This window comes from Elgaria multicarinata, chromosome 1 (genome assembly GCF_023053635.1).
Source record: "Elgaria multicarinata webbii isolate HBS135686 ecotype San Diego chromosome 1, rElgMul1.1.pri, whole genome shotgun sequence".
In the NCBI taxonomy this organism is placed as follows: Eukaryota; Metazoa; Chordata; class Lepidosauria; order Squamata; family Anguidae; genus Elgaria; species Elgaria multicarinata.
The window spans coordinates 212252161-212271071 of NC_086171.1; the positions used below are offsets into that span (position 1 = coordinate 212252161).

Genomic DNA, 18911 nt, shown 5'->3' on the forward strand with positions numbered 1-18911 from the left:
TCAGGCCAGTGGCCTTCACAAAGCTGCTTGCAACAATAATATACATAAAATATTAACCGCAATAAAATACATAAAATATTAAAAGCAATAAAAACAGGATCACAATAAAACAGCAATTTAAACCATTAAACCGACAATAAAACCAGCAGGAATGACAATAGCAGCAATAACAATATTCATATTGGGAAGGCCATGGTAAAACAAAATGTTTTTAAGGCCTTCTTGAAAGCCTACCAGGATGGTGCATGGCGGATCTCCGATGGGAGTTTGTTCCAGAGGTTTGGGACCACCGCAGAGAAGGCCCTGTCCTATGTGGACACCCACCTAATTGCTGTCACAGGTGGGCAAATGAGAAGGGCCTCTCTTTCTGATCTTAAAGTGCGGGCAGGCTGATATGGGTGAAGGCGGCCCTTCAGGTAACTTGGTCCCAAACCATTTTGAGCTTTAAAGGTCAAAACCAGCACTTTAAATTGGTCTCAGAAACACACAGGTAACCAGTGTAGCTGGCGCAGTCCAGATGTTATGTGCTCAAATCGCCTCGCCTCCACCGATACTGGGGCTGACTGGTTCTGCTGAGGCCATTGTGAATAGTGCATTCAGTGTGAACCAATTGCACTGTGAGCTGGGGAGTGAACTGTCTCTTGCACATAAATATCAATCAATTGTTTTATTGCTACTTGGCCATCAGGCCATACGCGTGCAAAGTCATGACCTGATGGAGGGCAACCAGGATGATCCGGGGTCTGGAAACAAAGCCCTATGAAGAGAGACTGAAAGAACTGAGCCTGTTTAGCCTGGAGGAGAGAAGAGTGAGGGGAGACATGAGAGCACTCTTCCAATACTTGAAAGGTTGTCACACAGAGGAAGGCCAGGATCTCTTCTCAATCCTCCCAGAGTGCAGGACATGGAATAACAGGCTCAAGTTAAAGGAAGCCAGATTCCAGCTGGACATCAGGAAAAACTTCCTGACTGTTAGAGCAGTATGACAATGGAATCAGTTGCCTGGTGAGGTTGCCCACCTGTGACAGCAATTAGGTGGGTGTCCACATAGGACACATAGGACAGGGCCTTCTCTGCGGTGGTCCCAAACCTCTGGAACAAACTCCCTTCAAGAGGCAGCTGGACAACCCTCTGTCAGGGATGCTTTAGGGTGGATTCCTGCATTGAGCAGGGGGTTGGACTCGATGGCCTTGTAGGCCTCTTCCAACTCTGCTATTCTACGATTATGTGATGCCCAACACACACACACACACACATGGACAAATATAGTCCTTAGCTAGAAGTTTTTCCTGATGTCCAGCCGGAATCTGGCTTCCTTTAACTTGAGCCCGTTATTCCGTGTCCTGCAGGACACGGAATAATGGGCTCAAGTTAAAGGAAGCCAGATTCCAGCTGGACATCAGGAAAAACTTCCTGACTGTTAGAGCAGTACGACAATGGAATCAGTTGCCTGGTGAGGTTGTGGGCTCTCCCACACTAGAGGCCTTCAAGAGGCAGCTGGACAACCATCTGTCAGGGATGCTTTAGGGTGGATTCCTGCATTGAGCAGGGGGTTGGACTCAATGGCCTTGTAGGCCCCTTCCAACTCTGCTATCCTATGATTCTATAATAGAATCCCCCCTTATACAAAGGAAGCGTAAGCATTGCAGTCCCAGCTTAAACTGTGACAAGACTGCCCTCCAGTGGCCAGTTGGGAAATTCTCAGCGGAAGAGCTTTGTCCCAAGTGGGTCCTTTGCAGTTATTCCTGCTTCAAAGACAAAGCGATGGACCCCGGAGTCTTTTTTGATTCTTGCCCCTAGGTCCTAATCCATCCGCCTTATGCTGAGCCCCACGGTTGCACCAGGGCATCTGAGCGCTGCCTCCCTTCTTCCTGAACACGCCACCTGCCTGATACTCTGATGCTGTTGCCACATGCTCCACTTTCGTTTGGCAAATGCAGGGGCCTGCTCAGGACAGGCCTTCATAGATTCTCAGTCTTTACTCGCTTGCTTTACTCACCGACCTGTCTTTGGGCATCGCCACTTCAAGATGTAAGCGGAGGCGAACGTTATTTGGTATTCGTCCACGCAAAAATATCCCTGCACTTAGAAAACTAGCCTGTCTGTCCCCGCGCTTAGAAATCTAGCCTGTCAGGGAGAGAAGTGTGGATTAGAAGCATTTGCTTTTGGGTGTGGAGGGAACGTCCAAAGGTGGGTGGACCACCTCTGTGAGAAGTGGCCCCTCAGTACTTCCAAAGTCCTGGTAGCACCTGTTTGTTTTTTTAGTCAATATTCCACTCCCACTGCTTGATATCGTTTCCCCTTCCAGCTTCTAGACATGAAGATATTTGTCGACACAGACTCAGACATCCGTCTGGTTCGGCGGCTTCGGCGGGACATCAGCGAGCGCGGCAGGGACATCGATGGAGTCATCAAGCAATACAACAAGTTTGTCAAGCCGGCCTTCGACCAGTACATACAGCCCACCATGCGTGTGGCTGACATTGTCGTCCCCCGAGGTAGGCGCCCTGTCCTCGGCCCAGCCTGACAGATCACCACTTCCCTGGGTGGAATTCAAGGAGTTTGCTAGACCTATTGCTCCAGCTGGCCTAAGAATTCCCTTGCTGGGGCAAACCAAAGGTCGTCTTTAAACGAGCGATTTATGGCACACTCGTGGCTAGCCACTCACGGAAGTTCGCAGGTCGTTTTCATGACGACGTGAGCCTCCTGTGCATCTCCCACTCCTTTCCCCAGTCAATCCGTTTAAAAATAAACCTTGGAAAGCCCGATTCTTCTGAAATGTGTCGGGATTTCCTGCTGTGTGCAGTCGAAGTTGCGCTATATACGCCCACTAGAGGGCGCTGTCCGATTGAACTATATGGGCTGGGAGGTTTAAAATTACAGACCATGTGGTCACTGCTCTCTTCCCATGTAATTCAGTACGCTTCAAATGCAGAAGAGAAGCAAGAAGCAGAGTGATGGTAAGGAAACGTGCTTTTTATATTGTATTTTGTATTTGGATTTTTAGATTGTTGGATGTTTTATTACGTTCTTAATGGTTTTAATTTTTGTGAACCACCCAGAGAGCTTCGGCTATTGGGCGGTATAAAAATGTAATAAATAAATAAATAAATATCCCCCTGTCTGAAAGAATTCAAAATCCACCGAGAGCACCCACGTTCTGTGCCCAGCCCCATCCAGCCAAATACCTCGGCGTGTTCACAAGCCGGGCATAAAGCTGTTGGTTCCTCCCCAATTCATTGCTCACAGTTGATACTTGGAGGTATGCTGCAACTGTACATGGGAGTTCTATTTTTATTTATTTTGTTATTTATTTATTCATTCATTTATTCTGTTTTTACGGTCGTGGTTTAAAACCATCGATAAACTCCACCCGCCTGCCATATGACCTGCAGGTTGGGTGAGCCAAGTTTTTGTTGGCTGGTTGATGTTTTAAAAATAGCTTCCTCCCAGAGTGCAGGACATGGAATCACGGGCTCAAGTTAAAGGAAGCCAGATTCCGGCTGGACATCAGGAAAAACTTCCTGACTGTTAGAGCAGTACGACAATGGAATCAGTTCCCTAGGGAGGTGGTGGGATCTCCCACGCTAGAGGCCTTCAAGAGGCAGCTGGACAACCATCCGTCAGGGATGCTTTAGGGTGGATTCCTGCATTGAGCAGGGGGTTGGACTCGATGGCCTTGTAGGCCCCTTCCAACTCTACTATTCTATGATTATGTGATGCCCAACACACACATGGACAAATATAGTCCTTAGCTAGAAGTTTTTCCTGATGTCCAGCTGGAATCTGGCTTCCTTTAACTTGAGTCCATTATTCCGTGTCCTGCAGGACACGGAATAATGGGCTCAAGTTAAAGGAAGCCAGATTCCGGCTGGACATCAGGAAAAACTTCCTGACTGTTAGAGCAGTACGACAATGGAATCAGTTACCTAGGGAGGTGGTGGGCTCTCCCACACTAGAGGCCTTCAAGAGGCAGCTGGACAACCCTCTGTCAGGGATGCTTTAGGGTGGATTCCTGCACTGAGCAGGGGGTTGGACGCGATGGCCTTGTAGGCTCCTTCCAACTCTGCTATTCTATGATTCTAAGTTTTCCTGCTCATTTTAAATGCTTTTGAGCAGACGTGTTTAGATGAACAGATAAGTCCTACTCCGAAGAAAGGGGTAGAATGAGCTGTTTTACTCCTGGCAGGGTCCTCTGCACTTAACAGCTGTGTAACATGCAGAAATTCAACAGGATCCACCCCCACCACCCCCAAAAAAACCCACCCCAAAGCAAGTGACTTCCAAAATAGAGTAGCATAAATATATTCATTTCCACCAGGGGTGGAAAACCCCTTTTTGTCCCAAGGGCCGTGGGTGCGGTCAGAGTGCGCTCTCTTGTGTCTCATCCTCACTGCTCTCTCTCTCTCTCTCTCTCTCTCACACACACACACACGCACTTTGCAGCCACCTTACAGATCAAGCGTAAAAATGCTTTTTAAAATTGTGCATTTTTTAAAGTATGCCTTTCTTATTGCGTGCATTTTTAAAAGCGTGGTGTGTGTTTTTAGAAGTGCTCATTTTGCAAACGTGAACACAAGTTCGGAAATTTGCGGACATTTTCAGAGAACGTGAGCACCTTGTTCACGTTCGGGCGTGATTTGCAAACTGGAACATAATTCTGGTACCTCCTTATCTGTGCTCCCCTTGCCGGCTGACTGACTGTGCGCTGGCTCCCTCTAGTGGATCTTTCTGATCCTTACAAGTAGCCAACGGGTGTACACATTCTCTCTCTCTCTTTCTTTCTGTTCGGCTTTAGGCAGCGGGAACACCGTAGCCATCGACTTGATCGTCCAGCACGTCCACAGCCAGCTGGAAGAGGTAAGGGATACCTTGGGGGTTTGGGGTGACCCATGCCTTGGGGGTACCACTTGGCCAGGACCCAGGACTGACTTGCAAAGTCTCCCCAGCTTTCGTGACTTCAAGTGAAGTGAGTTGTGTTGGCCAACTTAAGGCTGGGATATGAAACCAGCCAGGTCTGCTTCCAGAATGGCCCCGCCTTGTTCCAGAGCTTCCCACCCTTCACTGAAAGGCGTTCAGGATCTGGACCCTGGGGCTTAACTGAGACTTCCCGGTTTGTTTAGCCAAAGGGAGGAGTGTTTGAATATTCTTGGGTAACCCTCCTGGCAAAAGTGCAAAAGTTGTAAGAGAGACCAAATATTCACCAGTGTTACAGCACAATAAATAGCTTTCCTTGCCTAAATCTCCTCTCTCAAGCTGCTGGGCTCTTGGTCAGGGTCCCCTTTAAGCTTGCAGATTCTCTTTCTCTCTTTTTCCGTAAACTTCCCGCCCCAGCCACTTCCTCCCCGCCCTAAATTCATCCTCTTCCCACCATCGCAAGGACTAGAAGAAGAAGAAGAAGAAGAAGAAGAAGAAGAAAAGCTCAGTTGGCACAAAGGAGGGTTTCCCCTCTTTTTTTAAGTCCCTGCAGTAATGGAGGGAGTGAATTTTGCAGGTAGAAAACGATTGGGTGGGAAGATTTAAACTTCCTTCACCCACTTGCAAGGGTCCCAATCTGGATTGGAGCCCCACGTGCTTACGCGAAGGTGAACAAAATGGTAAGGATCACCTGCGCCGCTACCCGTTGGATTTAACATAACGTGCAGCTGAGCCCTTAGTTGCTGTAAATCAGAAGCTGCCGTGTGCTCGGATCTACATTTATTCATTATTTCCTTTCGAGACTGCCCCATAGCTGAAGCTCTCTGGGCAGTTCACAAAAATTAAAACCTCAAAGTACAGCATAAAATACAAAATATGGAAGCTTAAAACCACAATGTAAAAATACAACCAGAATAAAACCTATCAGCAATCCAGAGATTTAAAACACAGATTTAAAACAGCGGAGCTAAAAGACCCGGATGCTAAAATGCTAAGATATTGAGGAACTGGGAAAAGACCTTCCCCTGGTGCCTTGAAGGTAGGGTGACCATATGAAAAGGACAGGGCTCCTGTATCTTTAACAGATGTGACAACCATCTGTCAGGGATGCTTTAGGGTGGATTCCTGCATTGAGCAGGGGGTTGGACTCGATGGCCTTGAAGGCCCCTTCCAACTCTATGATTCTATGATTCTATGAATGTTGTGAAGAGGGAATTTCAGCCAGTGTCATTTGTTTGCATGCAGCACCTGGGGAAATTCCCTCTTCATCACAACATTTAAAGCTGCAGGAGCTATACTAGACTGTCTAGATAGTCTAGAGGGCAGGGCTCCTGCAGCTTTAACTGTTGTGATGAAGAGGGAATTTCACCAGGTGCTGCATGCATACAAATGACACCTGCTGAAATTCCCTCTTCATCACAAGTGTTAAAGACACAGGAGCCCTGTTCTCCTTTTCATACGTTCAGCCTACTGAAGGAGCACCATGTAGGGGCCAGGCGAACCTCTCTAGGTAGCTCATTCTACAGCCAGGGGGCCACAGCAGAAAAGGCCCTCTTCCTGCGATCAGTGGTGTGAATCGCCTCTGGATCCAAGTATCCTGGGCCTGCTGGCACAACGGATGGTAGGAGCAGCTGCCCACGGTAGCAAAATCCAAGCACTACTGGGCCAATTCGGGGGAACCCTTTGCAGAACAATGGGCTTGCTTTCACTCCACTCAGACAGTGGGGGGAATAGGGTTGTATGTAGGGCAGGTTGGTGCAGGTGGGGACCAGCCCCCTCTCCTCGCTCCATTCATTCAGGAAGCGAAGGGAAGGAGCAGCCATGGAGAAAGCTACCGAGGAAAGCGACACGGCCTGCCACTTTGCCCTTGCGAGTTGGGATCGCAGAATGAATTTTGTGCTCAGGACGTTGCCGGCAGGGTGTGAAGCACCCCAGGGACCAGCCCTGAACTGTGGAAGGAGGCTAATAAGTGCCGACATGGTCTCCAGAAGTCTCTCACAAACTAACTGCATGGGCCCTCCGTTCCAAGTTCACGTCTGGCTGTCTGTTTGGGGGATTTTATGGTGCTTACTTTCTCCCCCCCCCCTCCTGTTTTTCGTTTCGTTTTTAAATCTGCTTGTCTGCCCTGCCTTTTGCTCAGTATGCAGCTCTGGTAGGCGAGTCAAGGGGGCAGGTGGGGTGCAGCACGGGGCCCGACTCCGGGCCCCAACGTTCGGTCAATGAATCGGTTCGATCGGTACTTAGCAAAACCAGGAGTGGCGACGCGCCCTCTTAGAAGAGGCGTCGATGTGCCTTTCTCTTACGCACCGAAGGGGGTAGCTCTCCTGCGCCGCTTCTGTGCCTCTTCTCCAACTCCCATCATCTCCCAGTCCGCCATGGAGATGCTGGGAGTTGTCGTCCCTACACAGCTGGAGGGCGCCAGGTTGGGCGAGGCTGTCGTCAAACGTGAAGGCAGCCTCCCTTTTCTTCTTTGACTTGACTGATGAAACGCACAACAGACTGACATCGGCACGGGTTTATTTCTTCATGCGGTGATCAAGCGCGTCGGCTTCCTTTAGGGGGAACGACCAGCAAAAATGGAACATGACTGATCATTCGCACTGGATGCCATCCACCAGCCTTCCCCAACTGGGAGCCCTTCAAATGTGTTGGACTATTTATTTATTATTGCATTTATATCCCGCCTTTTTTCCCACAAGGAGCCCAACGCGGTGTGTACATGATCCTCCTCTCCATTTTATCCTCACAACAACAACCCTGTGAGGTAGGCTGGGCTGAGAGTCTGTGACTGGCCCAAAGTCACCCAGTGGGTTTCCATGGCTGAGTGGGGACTAGAACCCGGATCTCCTGACTCCCAGTCCGACACTTTAGCCACTGCACCACACTGGCTCTCATACCACTATGACTCCCATTACCCACAGTCACTGGCCAGGCCAACTGGGAAATGATGGGACTTGTAGTCCAAGACACCTGGAGGGCACAGGCCTGAATGCTAAGTTGCTGTTGAAACTGATCGTGTCATAGAATCATAGAATAGCAGAGTTGGAAGGGGCCTACAAGGCCATCGAGTCCAACCCCCTGCTCAATGCAGGAATCTACCCTAAAGCATCCCTGACAGATGGTTTTCCAGCTGCCTCTTGAAGGCCTCTAGTGTGGGAGAGCCCACAACCTCCCTAGGTAACTGGTTCCATTGTCGTACTGCTCTAACAGTCAGGAAGTTTTTCCTGATGTCCAGCTGGAATCTGGCTTCCTTTAACTTGAGCCTGTTATTCCGTGTCCTGCACTCTGGGAGGATCGAGAAGAGATCCTGGCCCTCCTCTGTGTGACAACCTATTACGTATTTGAAGAGTGCTATCATGTCTCCCCTCAATCTTCTCTTCTCCAAACTAAACCTGCCCAGTTCTTTCAGTCTCTCTTCATAGGGCTTTGTTTCCAGACCCCTGATCATCCAGGTTGCCCTCCTCTGAACACATTCCTGCTGGTCTGCGTCCTTGAATTGTGGAGCCCAGAACTGGACGCAATACTCTAGATGAGGCCTAACCAGGGCCGAATAGAGAGGAACCAGTGCCTCACGTGATTTGGAAGCTATACTTCTATTAATGCAGCCCAAAATAGCATTTGCCTTTCTTGCAGCCATATCGCACTGTTGGCTCATATTCAGCTTGTGATCTACAACAATTCCAAGATCCTTCTCGTTTGTAGTATTGCTGAGCCAAGTATCCCCCATCTTGTAACTGTGCATTTGGTTTCTATTCCCTAAATGTAGAACTTGGCATTTATCCCTATTAAATTTCATCCTGTTGTTTTCAGCCCAGCACTCCAGCCTATCACGATCACTTTGAAGTTTGTTTCTGTCTTCCAGTGTATTAGCTATCCCACCCAATTTTGTTTCCCAGTAATGTTTCTTCCACATTTGGTCGCTCTTTAAAAAAATATCAGGTTCTTTCCCTCCCAAATATGAAGAAGTTTGCATATTTTGGAAAATTCTTATCAAAAAATGAACTGAATTTAACCCGTCCTTAGTTGCACGGGGGTGGTATCATTAAAGAGAAGCCGTGGGCTATTAAGATTGGGATCGAAGGAGGAGAGTGGGCATAAGCTTTTCTCCAATGCTCTTGTCCCAGCGAAAATACCCCCCACACACACACACCCCTAGCAAATAGGGCAAATAACAGCTTCAGGAAGAAAAGAGTGATGTCAGCCTGGATTAGGGTCCCCTCTCATGGGAGAGGGGAAATAGAAATAGAAACCAAAGGCACAGTTACAAGATGGGGGATACTTGGCTCAGCAATACTACAAACAAGAAGGATCTGAGAATTGTTGTAGATTGCAAGCTGAATATGAGCCAACAGTGCGATATGGCTGCAAGAAAGGCAAATGCTATTTTGGGCTGCATTAATAGAAGTATAGCTTCCAAATCAAGGGAGGTACTGGTTCCTCTCTGTTCAGCCCTGATTAGGCCTCATCTAGAGTATTGCGTCCAGTTCTGGGCTCCACAACTGAAGAAGGACGCAGACAAGCTGGAGCGTGTTCAGAGGAGGGCAACCAGGATGATCAGGGGTCTGGAAACAAAGCCCTATGAAGAGAGACTGAAAGAACTGGGCATGTTTAGCCTGGAGAAGAGAAGATTGAGGGGAGACATGATAGCACTCTTCAAATCCTTGAAAGGTTGTCACATAGAGGAGGGCCGGGATCTCTTCTCGATCCTCCCAGAGTGCAGGACACGGAATAACGGGCTCAAGTTAAAGGAAGCCAGATTCCAGCTGGATATCAGGAAAAACTTCCTGACTTGTTAGAGCAGTACGACAATGGAATCAGTTACCCAGGGAGGTTGTGGGCTCTCCCACACTAGAGGCCTTCAAGAGGCAGCTGGACAACCATCTGTCAGGGATGCTTTAGGGTGGATTCCTGCATTGAGCAGGGGGTAGGACTCGATGGCCTTGTAGGCCCCTTCCAACTCTGCTATTCTATGATTCTATGAGAAAGAAAATAGGAACACCATCCAGGTTATATGCAACTATGTCGAGATTCAAGCCAAATGCTAAACCTGATAAAAACACACAGGTGCGTGTAATGATACAAGGGAGCCAGCCCACCAGGCCTGGGCAGAATTTGGAAGAGGTGTCATTGCTGCCTTGCAAAACTGCCTCCAGCCCCCGAGAGCTGCAGTGAGCAAAGCTGAGAGTCCGGTTGCTTAAGAAAGAATAATAGTAATAATAATAATATATGCTAACTGCTCCAAGTGAATTCGGGAAACATATTCCTGTTTTCTTTTTGTTGTTTTATTTCCCCGTTTGTCTCTTAACGCTCCGCTGGTGTTGCCACTGTTTTAATACTGGTTGCACGGTGTTCTTTGTGTTGCTGCTGCAGCGTGAACTCAGCGTCAGGTAAGGGTTTCTAACTCTCCCACCTCTCCCTCTCTCTCTCCTTTTTGTTTGCAAGACCCAAGGCATTTTTAACAACAGGGGCTGCTGTAAACCATCTCCTTGCTATTTTATTTTTATTTTTAACAAATCAAAGCTGAAATTCTTAGTGTGCCGAATCTCCTCTCTACTTTTTGCACTTATGCAGTGCTGTCACAAGTTCTATCCATCCCCGGCAATGGGGAAATTCAAAACGGGGGGAACGGACACAACCAGAGATTCCCCATGTTACTAGCAATAAAAATCCTTTTAGGCTGCTGTCGATACGAACCTACCGCGGAGAAAACCCCGCTGAACCCAGTGGGACTTACTTCTAAGGAAACATGTACAGATTTGCACTGGCCGGTGCCTAGTTCAGCGTTTACACGCTTCAAGAATTCCACCTTGGGCCCATTTCATTTTGCATAGAAATTCAGAGATAGGAAAATATTTCCGAGTCCTGGACACCAGGATGAAAAATACATATTGATCCTGTTGTCCAGGACTCGGAAATATTTTCCTAACTCTGAGTTTAAATGCAAAATAAAAAGGGCCCAAGGTGGTAAATTAATGCCATTGACCGGGCACAGAGCAGATGAAACTGCCTCTAACTCCTACCTGCAAACATCAGTCTGCTCTATGCTCAGACCGTGCCCTAATTCCTATGCTTTAACAGGTAGATGGGCAACAAATTGTCACGTTTGACATTACGAGAGAAATGCAGATAGGGTAGCTTTGCATCCTCTTTACAGAGGACTGCCTTCTATTTGAAGATGTCCTCTGGAAGTCTGTCCTGTCCAATGCCGGTTTAAAGAGAAAGAACCATAATGTGTTTCCAAGCTGCAGCACAAGATAATAAAGAGGTCTTCCAGGTAATCCACAAAACTTTATTCAGCAAATAAACATCACTTTGCACCTGAAGAGAGTGTAAACACCAGGAACTTTCCTCTAGGCTAAAATTTGGCTAACTAAGCGAGACAATTGCCCTTTCAACAAAAGGGAAGGTCTTTTTCCTGAGCCCCTTTAACTACAGGGAGGGGTCCTCTGAAGAAGCCTTTGGCAAGAAGGTAGCCAAGCTGATCGCCTCTCGCCTTCTTTTAGCTTTGCCTGTTTCAATCTGCAGCAGACTCTGTGATCGGTCAATTCTGAAGTCCCTTCCCCCTCTGATGATTGCTGAGTTCCCACAGATTCTGAGTCATTAGCGTTTTCACTGATAAGGTCCAGCGGAGATTCATCCCTGGCTGGCGAAGAGCCTGGGAGAACCTCCTCCCCCGCTTCATATGTAAGCTGGTACATTTCTAGTCCTGTTCCTTCTGGTTCAGAACCTGATTCTGATTGATAGCCTGAAACTCCTTCCCCAGCACTAAGGGGAACAGGCGTGATCATGAGACCTGGGAACTGAGGCCTAGCCACAATTGGCACCTGGGCAGCAGGTTGAACAGGTAGGCATATACCATAGTTCTTCGATTCTAAGACGCCATCGATTGTAAGACGCACACTAATTTCAGTACCACCAACAGAAAAAAAGCTTGGATTCTAAGAAATAACAAACGCACCCGCGATTCTAAGACGCGCCCCGTTTTTAGAGATGTTTATATGGGGGAAAAAGTGTGTCTTAGAATCGAAGAAATACGGTACATTGCCTGGCCACAGTCTTCTGCAATCTACAATGAAATGGAATGTATTTCTATTTAAATTATAATAATTATTTCTAAATCTGCATTTATACATCTAAATCAGCATACGCAAATTGTATGCAAGACTGTGTCCCCTTTTGCCCTTTTTTCTGGTGATGCATGTCCTCTTTTGGGGGTTCATAAGTAGCCGCCTTGAACAGGGTGTGCCCAACTTCGTTTTTCCCCTCATGAGTAGGGTGACCATATGAAAAGGAGGACCAGGCGCCTGTATCTTTAACAGTTGCATAGAAAAAGGAATTTCAGCAGGTGTCATTTGTATATATGGAGAACCTGGTGGAATTCCCTCTTCATCACAACGGTTAAAGCTGCAGGAGCCCTGCCCTCTTTTAAACCTGGTCACTCTAGTATAACTCCTGCAGCTTTCACTGTTGTGATGAAGAGGGAATTTCACCAGGTTCTCCACGTATACAAATGACACCTGCTGAAATTCCCTTTTCTATGCAACTATTAAAGATACAGGAGCCCTGTCCTCCTTTTCATATGGTCACCCTACTCATGACACCGGGGTGGGTGGGGTGGCGTTAGCAGGGAAGTTTTGGCTGGCAAAGAGGGCTGCTTCATTCACTACTGTCCCATGAATTTTCCTTCCCAGGGTTTTTTAATTTCCTTACCCAGCTACCCTCACCACCAGTCTTCAAAACCAGAAGTGAGCCCAGCGGGCAGAAGAGGACCAGGGTTGGGGACAGACGCATATTTCTGAGGAGAATATTTCTGAGGAGAAGCTCAGAGTAGCAATTCAGCACCCCTTCCTCCTGCCCGCTGTGGGCCCCGACCCGTCCGTTTGCCAAGTTAATGTCAATTAATTACCAATTAATTTAGGCCCCCGGGAGACTTCCAGTCCTGGTTGGGCCCGACGAAGACTAGAGTGGGGTTTGAAAACTTTTTGGAACGGATTGGATAATAGAGACCACTTTTCTTTTCTTTTTTGCCTCCTTGCCCCCCCCCCCCCGGTTATTTCTGGGGGGGAAAAACTTCGTTAAAACAAGTCGAGGAAAGCGCGTTCTAGAAATAGATCCTTCCAGGTAGAAAGAGCCACGCCTTTCCCGGTTCCGCGGGCCTTGAACACTTCAATGGGCTTTCAAGCCACGTCTCCGGCATAATAGCCCTTGTTCGAAATGTCAAGCCGTCTCAACGCAGCCTCCGTCCCTGTTTGAAATGCCTGGGCTGCTGTTTGCTGCTTTTTTTCCGCCTTTCTTTCTCTGTGTCTTTTCTTTTTCTTCTTTTTTTTTGCTCCGCTTCTTTCTCTCGTCTGCTTCCTGCTTGATTTGCAAATGCAATGAAAGGAGCTGATGACATTTCGCTGTCGACGTCCCCTTTTTCTTCTCTTTTTTCGAGACGGTCACCCTCTTTCTTTCTGGCCTTTTTGAAGCGTTTGTTCTTGCGCAGGAAGCTTGGAGGAGGGGCCGCGAAACCGGTTTCCATATGTGAGGCTTTAAAAAAAGAAAGAGGAAAGGAAAAAGAAAAGAGAAGAGAGAAAGAAAAACCACTCAAAACTGCTTATTAGAATTTTCCACTACCGGTCAAAGACAGCAAAGTTTGAAGTGACAGGAAACTCAAACCTGTGTTAGATAAAGAGCAGAAAGGCAGAACCCTTTTGGCCACGGCCATGAAGGGTGACTTTATTTAGAGTGATTTAGATTTATTTATACACACACGCACACAAATATCTAAGGTGTTGAGCCGCTCGTGCAAGTGTTCACGCCGTTTACATTTTTTAAAGCTTTCTCTTTGGTTCTTGAACCCGTGTTCCTCCAAATGCCGTGTTCTTTTGCCACTGCAATTGAGAGGCACAGATCCTGAATGGGAGGGCTCCGATTACCTTGAAGTGCTCTATGGGAGGGAGAATGCCACAAGATGCCACTTCTCCCGTAACCACAGCTCCGTGATGGGAAAAGTCATGGCACGGTTCTCTGCACTGTGCACTGAAACGGCCTACAGATCTAGCTGATATCAAGGTCTCCTTGGAGGTGGGGGAACTGTGCAAAACCTCCATATTTCACGTGTCTTTTTGTGATAGTTCTCCAGGGCAAATTTTCTTTGTTAATTTAAGTGCTCTCACCCCCCCTCCCTTCTTTTTACTCCCCCCCCCCAACCCCGGTTATCTGTGTATGGGTGTTTATGTCTTGTTTCCTGCCTGGCTGATCCCTGAACAACTCTCCCCGTCTGGCCCAACAGAGGAAACTGCGCTGGGATATGTGAGGAACCCATTGCAGTCCTGTTTGGTTTGGCTGTTTGGTTTGGTTTGGATACTAAATTGTGTGAGCTTTTGCTGGAATCCAGGCCTGCATGTCATGTAGTCTGTGGTGTGCTCATAGAATCATAGAATAGCAGAGTTGGAAGGGGCCTACAAGGCCATCGAGTCCTGCTCAATGCAGGAATCTACCCTAAAGCATCCCTGACAGAGGGTTGTCCAGCTGCCTCTTGAAGGCCTCTAGTGTGGGAGAGCCCACCACCTCCCTAGGTAACTGATTCCATTGTCATACTGCTCTAACAGTCAGGAAGTTTTTCCTGATGTCCAGCTGGAATCTGGCTTCCTTTCACTTGAGCCCGTTATTCCGTGTCCTGCCCTCTGGGAGGATCGAGAAGAGATCCTGGCCCTCCTCTGTGTGACAACCTTTTCAGTATTTGAAGCAAATACTTAAAAGGTCAGCAACTTCCACTGCCTTTTTAGCACAAAGACGTATAGGTATATTTTTTGCTCTGTGGTCTGAGTATGAGGCCTGAGGTCTTTGCTGGTTGAGACTTCTGAATTGTCCGGAGATAAAGGATAGCAGTCGTACAGATAATAAAGGAGGAACTGATGGTTGTCTCCTTAGCTCTCTAAATGGCTAACATTCCCTAGGAGTTGGGAGGGGCAGGAGCAGGGATAATTAGCCGCCAAGAAGAGAGATAAAGGACTGCCAGCAACTCCTCCTTCACCTGGGCGCCTTCCTTCCCCCTCCACCAGCTTTGGTAGGGGCAATTCTGAATCAGCAGAACTCTCAAGGGGTGCAGCTCCTTCCCCAGGGGGAAATGTAGCATATGGCCCAGGTCTGTTTTGTCTTTAAAAAGTGGCGCTTGATGGCCCTTCAGTGGAATGAAAATCTGATGTTTAGGGGACTAGCTGATCGCTGCTGGAAACAGGATACTGGGCCTGCTACACATTTGGTCTGACCCTACGTTGCCAGTCCTTTGGGGGGGGATCAGACTCTGTACATCGGCACCACCCAGTAGGAAGGGCTTGACTGTGACTGGGTGTGCCGCAATGGGCATAGCTGGAGGGCTTGCATATGAAACTCAGAAGAGGGAGGGAATGCTGAAGGATTTCTCCATTTCTCTTCCTCTGGAGCAGAATGGTGGGGAAATCTGTATTTCCATTAATATTGGCGAAGGGCCCACTAGGTGCCAGATAAAACAGTTTTGGGGGGCCGGGATCCAGGCGAGAGATGGGGGGCCAGTTGGCCCTCTCTTCTCCAAGAAAACGTCCTGCATGTGCTTTCTTGAGTGGCTGTAGGATGACCGCTTCTACTAACATAGCCAAAGTCCCATGGTTGAGTTTTTTTGGTAAGCCCATAGCAAGCAATCGGGGTGACTGGGGAAAGGAAGGAAGGCTGATCGACTGGAGAAGGAACCGCTGGACCTTTCGGGAGTCGTGTTTGGTTGCACCAACCCAATGCCGCGCTCCAATTTGCGTCTCTGCACAGATGCCCACCTCTGTGTCGCTCAGCCTTCTTTCACCCCCTCCCCAGACACTTTGAACTACTACAACTCCCATTGCCCCCAGTCAGCATGACCAAGAGCCGTGGGTGGTGTAGTCCAAAATACCTAGAAGCCGCCGCTTTACGGAAGGCTGATTGAGCCATTTTCATGTTTGAATTTCATAAACCAACGCCGGTTATTTCAAAGCTATTTGGGGGTAACGTTCTTCAAACTGCAGTAGATTGGAAAAGGAGATACTGAAAGACTAAGATCTCGCCCCCCCCCTTTTTTAAAAACAACAACAATAATGGAGTTTACATCCCACTTTGTACATTCCAAATTTCCCCCAGGCCAACCATCCCCACAGTCACTTGGGTGAAGTAGCCTTCAAGCTGCCAGTCCCTGCTATTCCGTGATGTCGTGCCTCTCGCGGGAAAACCGGGAAGCCCAGCAGTTTGTATGCTGTTTCTCCATCCAGCTGTGGTGGAGAGGCCTATGCAGAGTGAGAGAATTCAGATGTACGAACTGGGTATAGAAGCAACCAGAGGGAAACCGGGTATCCGGCAACTTGGGCCCATATCTGTGTTTTGCCACTCCCCAGCTAAGAAGGAGCTGCACCAGTAACGCTTGGGCCCAAATTAGACATTATGTTAAATATGTCATAGAATCATCGAATAGTAGAGTTGGAAGGGGCCTACAAGGCCATCGAGTCCAACCCCCTGCTCAATGCAGGAATCCACCCTAAAGCATCCCTGACAGAGGGTTGTCCAGCTGCCTCTTGAAGGCCTCTAGTGTGGGAGAGGCCACCACCTCCCTAGGTCACTGGTTCCATTGTCTTTGCACATACATTTGGATCTGTCTTTGAACAGATACGAACATTCAGCTACGGGTGGGACCCCAATCTGGATTGAGGCCATGGCATGGATGGAGGAGGCTTTTAACTTTTTTCATCTTCCTGCTGTGGTCCCAAGAAACATCACTCACACACACACACACACACACACACACACGCTTTTCTCTTGGAACAAAAAGCCTGGGAGGATTTTTATGGGGACAGCAGTGTATGTGTGTGCGTCCCCCGTGGCTGCTCTTTAAAAACGTGTGTAAAACTAAAAACGCATTTCGTGTGCTGTGTCGTTTGGCCTTCAGTGAAATGAAATGAATATATGGACCCAAACCCTCGAGGTCTCCTCTGTGACCCACCACGACTGACCCATCAACGCTTCCCCACCTCTGCACAGTTGGGCTGCTGTGTTTTGTTTGCGTTCAGCAACCCCCTTTTAAAGATACTCTGCACAAGAGGACACGTGCTCTATCATTACAAAACAGCAACAACATAGACCCTAGTGCCGACATACAGTTTCTGAACTGTGCCATTTCAGACAGCAGACGGGGGCTCACCCCTTCGTATAAAAGCCAATAAATTTCTCCGTGTAGACAAGTTGAGAAGAAAGCACCTGGCCTTTTCCATGACGGGCTGGTTTTCTATAGGCGGGGATGTTTTTTTGCTGGATGGTGGTATCGAGGAGCATGTGAGCCTCACCTGTCATCTGAAATGGTACGGTCCAGACACAGGTTGATCATGTCATCTGTGGGTTGTGGGAATTAGATGGTGACGGGTGATTCTTGGGAGCCTGCCTACTGCTGGTGAACCTTTGGGATCGGCAAGGCTGGGAAAGGCACAGAGAGGGGGGCAGTGATAAGAGACCTGCTAGAACAGCCTCCCCCAACCTGGGTGCCATCCAGATATGTTGGACTGCAATTCCCATCATCCCCTGCAAGGGAGGGCACCCAGGCTTGGGAAGGCTGCAGTAGAAGGCTAGAAGTGGCTCCTTGCTAAGTATTGCAACCGTCAGGCAGTTCCACACCACTTCGGGTGAATCCACCTCATTTTGCTTCGATTTGCTTGCAGTGACGCGTGGTTTTTTGTGTGTGTGTGTCTTTTAAAACCAGACCGGCAACGTGTGCATCTTCTTAATTGGCTCATGCTTTTGTTTGTTTTGTGTGTGTTTTTCACCTTCCTCTTTCGCTCGCCCTGAATTCCGCTTCGCCTGTCTGATTTTTTTGCCAGTGGAAAGGATCCGTTGAGGCTCTTTGTCCATCCGAACCAACCACACGAGAGACCTGGCACAATAGCAGCCTGGCATCTCTCTATTTCAAACAAATAGAGTCAGCCTAATGAGAACTTTCCTCCTCCTCCTCCAACCTGCTAGTTGAACAGACGGCAGCCCTTCAAACCGTACCGGTTTGTCATCCAGCTGTGACTCATCCCCAGACTTTCCAGCTCTCAACTTTCCCAGGCCCGGGGAGGCTGGACGTCATTTTTCACAACCAACTATGACCATCCCAGGTACCACGGCCAACAGAACTCCATCCCTTGGGCTGGTGGGTTCTCATTTCTAAACCTTCATGGCAAAAGTGGGGGAGGGCGTGGCCCAATAGATGTGGTTGGACTGCAAGTCCCATCATCCCCCACTGTTGCCTGTGCTAACTAAGGCTGGTGGGAATTGCAGTCCAAACACATCTGGAAGGCCATGCGCTTCCCTTCCCGTCAAGGGGCAGTTCTCAAATCAAGTGCATGAATTAATGGATTAATTTGGTTCCTGTGATCCTAAAGAACCCTAAGGAGCCTACCTGTCGCAACCCTGTGGCCCAATTCAGATATCGGAATCTCCCAAACGGCCCTGTTCAGGTGTTCTAGTCCACCCCCATCTCTCACCGTCCCCTGTTGCCCTCCACAAGTTGAACATGGGCCACAGAGAGCCTGCTTTGCTTGCTGCGGCTCCCTGTGTGATTCAGACCCGCACTGCACACATTTGCCCTCCAACTCATGGAGAGGTCGACGGTAGCGCGTTCACCCTCGCTCTTTAGCGATTTTGATCACCTGGAGGGGTTAGACCGCCCATCTTGCACCTGCCTCCTTCCAAGCGGGCTGGGCAGCTGATTCCCACGTCAGGTGTCTTGGGATCACCCATCACCTTTCTCCCCCACTCCAATTTTTTTACTTTTTACAGAACATAACATTGTGAGAACAGAAGGAAAATACATTACATATACAAGAATATCCTCATTTTTCATCATATACATTAATTTTTAAAAAGCGAGGGGAGAGATTTATGCAGAGAGCCCTTATGACAGCTAAAAGACTTATATTACCACGTTGGAAGGATAAGAACATCAGAAGTGCCCTGCTGGACCAGACCAAGGGTCCGTCTAG

At 48.3% G+C, this 18911-nt stretch overlaps 1 protein-coding gene across 3 annotated transcripts in view; it reads left to right on the plus strand.

Moving 5' to 3' along the window:
- UCKL1 (uridine-cytidine kinase 1 like 1) overlaps window positions 1-18911 on the plus strand; it is a 69060-nt gene that overhangs the window by 33433 nt on the left and 16716 nt on the right. For 2 of the 3 annotated variants that reach the window (XM_063147407.1, XM_063147409.1), the window contains exons 6-8: window positions 2309-2498; window positions 4799-4860; window positions 14192-14211. In XM_063147407.1, the coding sequence (XP_063003477.1) occupies window positions 2309-2498; window positions 4799-4860; window positions 14192-14211 (272 nt within the window). Of the gene's footprint in view, window positions 1-2308; window positions 2499-4798; window positions 4861-10287; window positions 10305-14191; window positions 14212-18911 lie in introns of all 3 variants that reach the window. The other variant, XM_063147408.1, reaches the window with a different exon arrangement.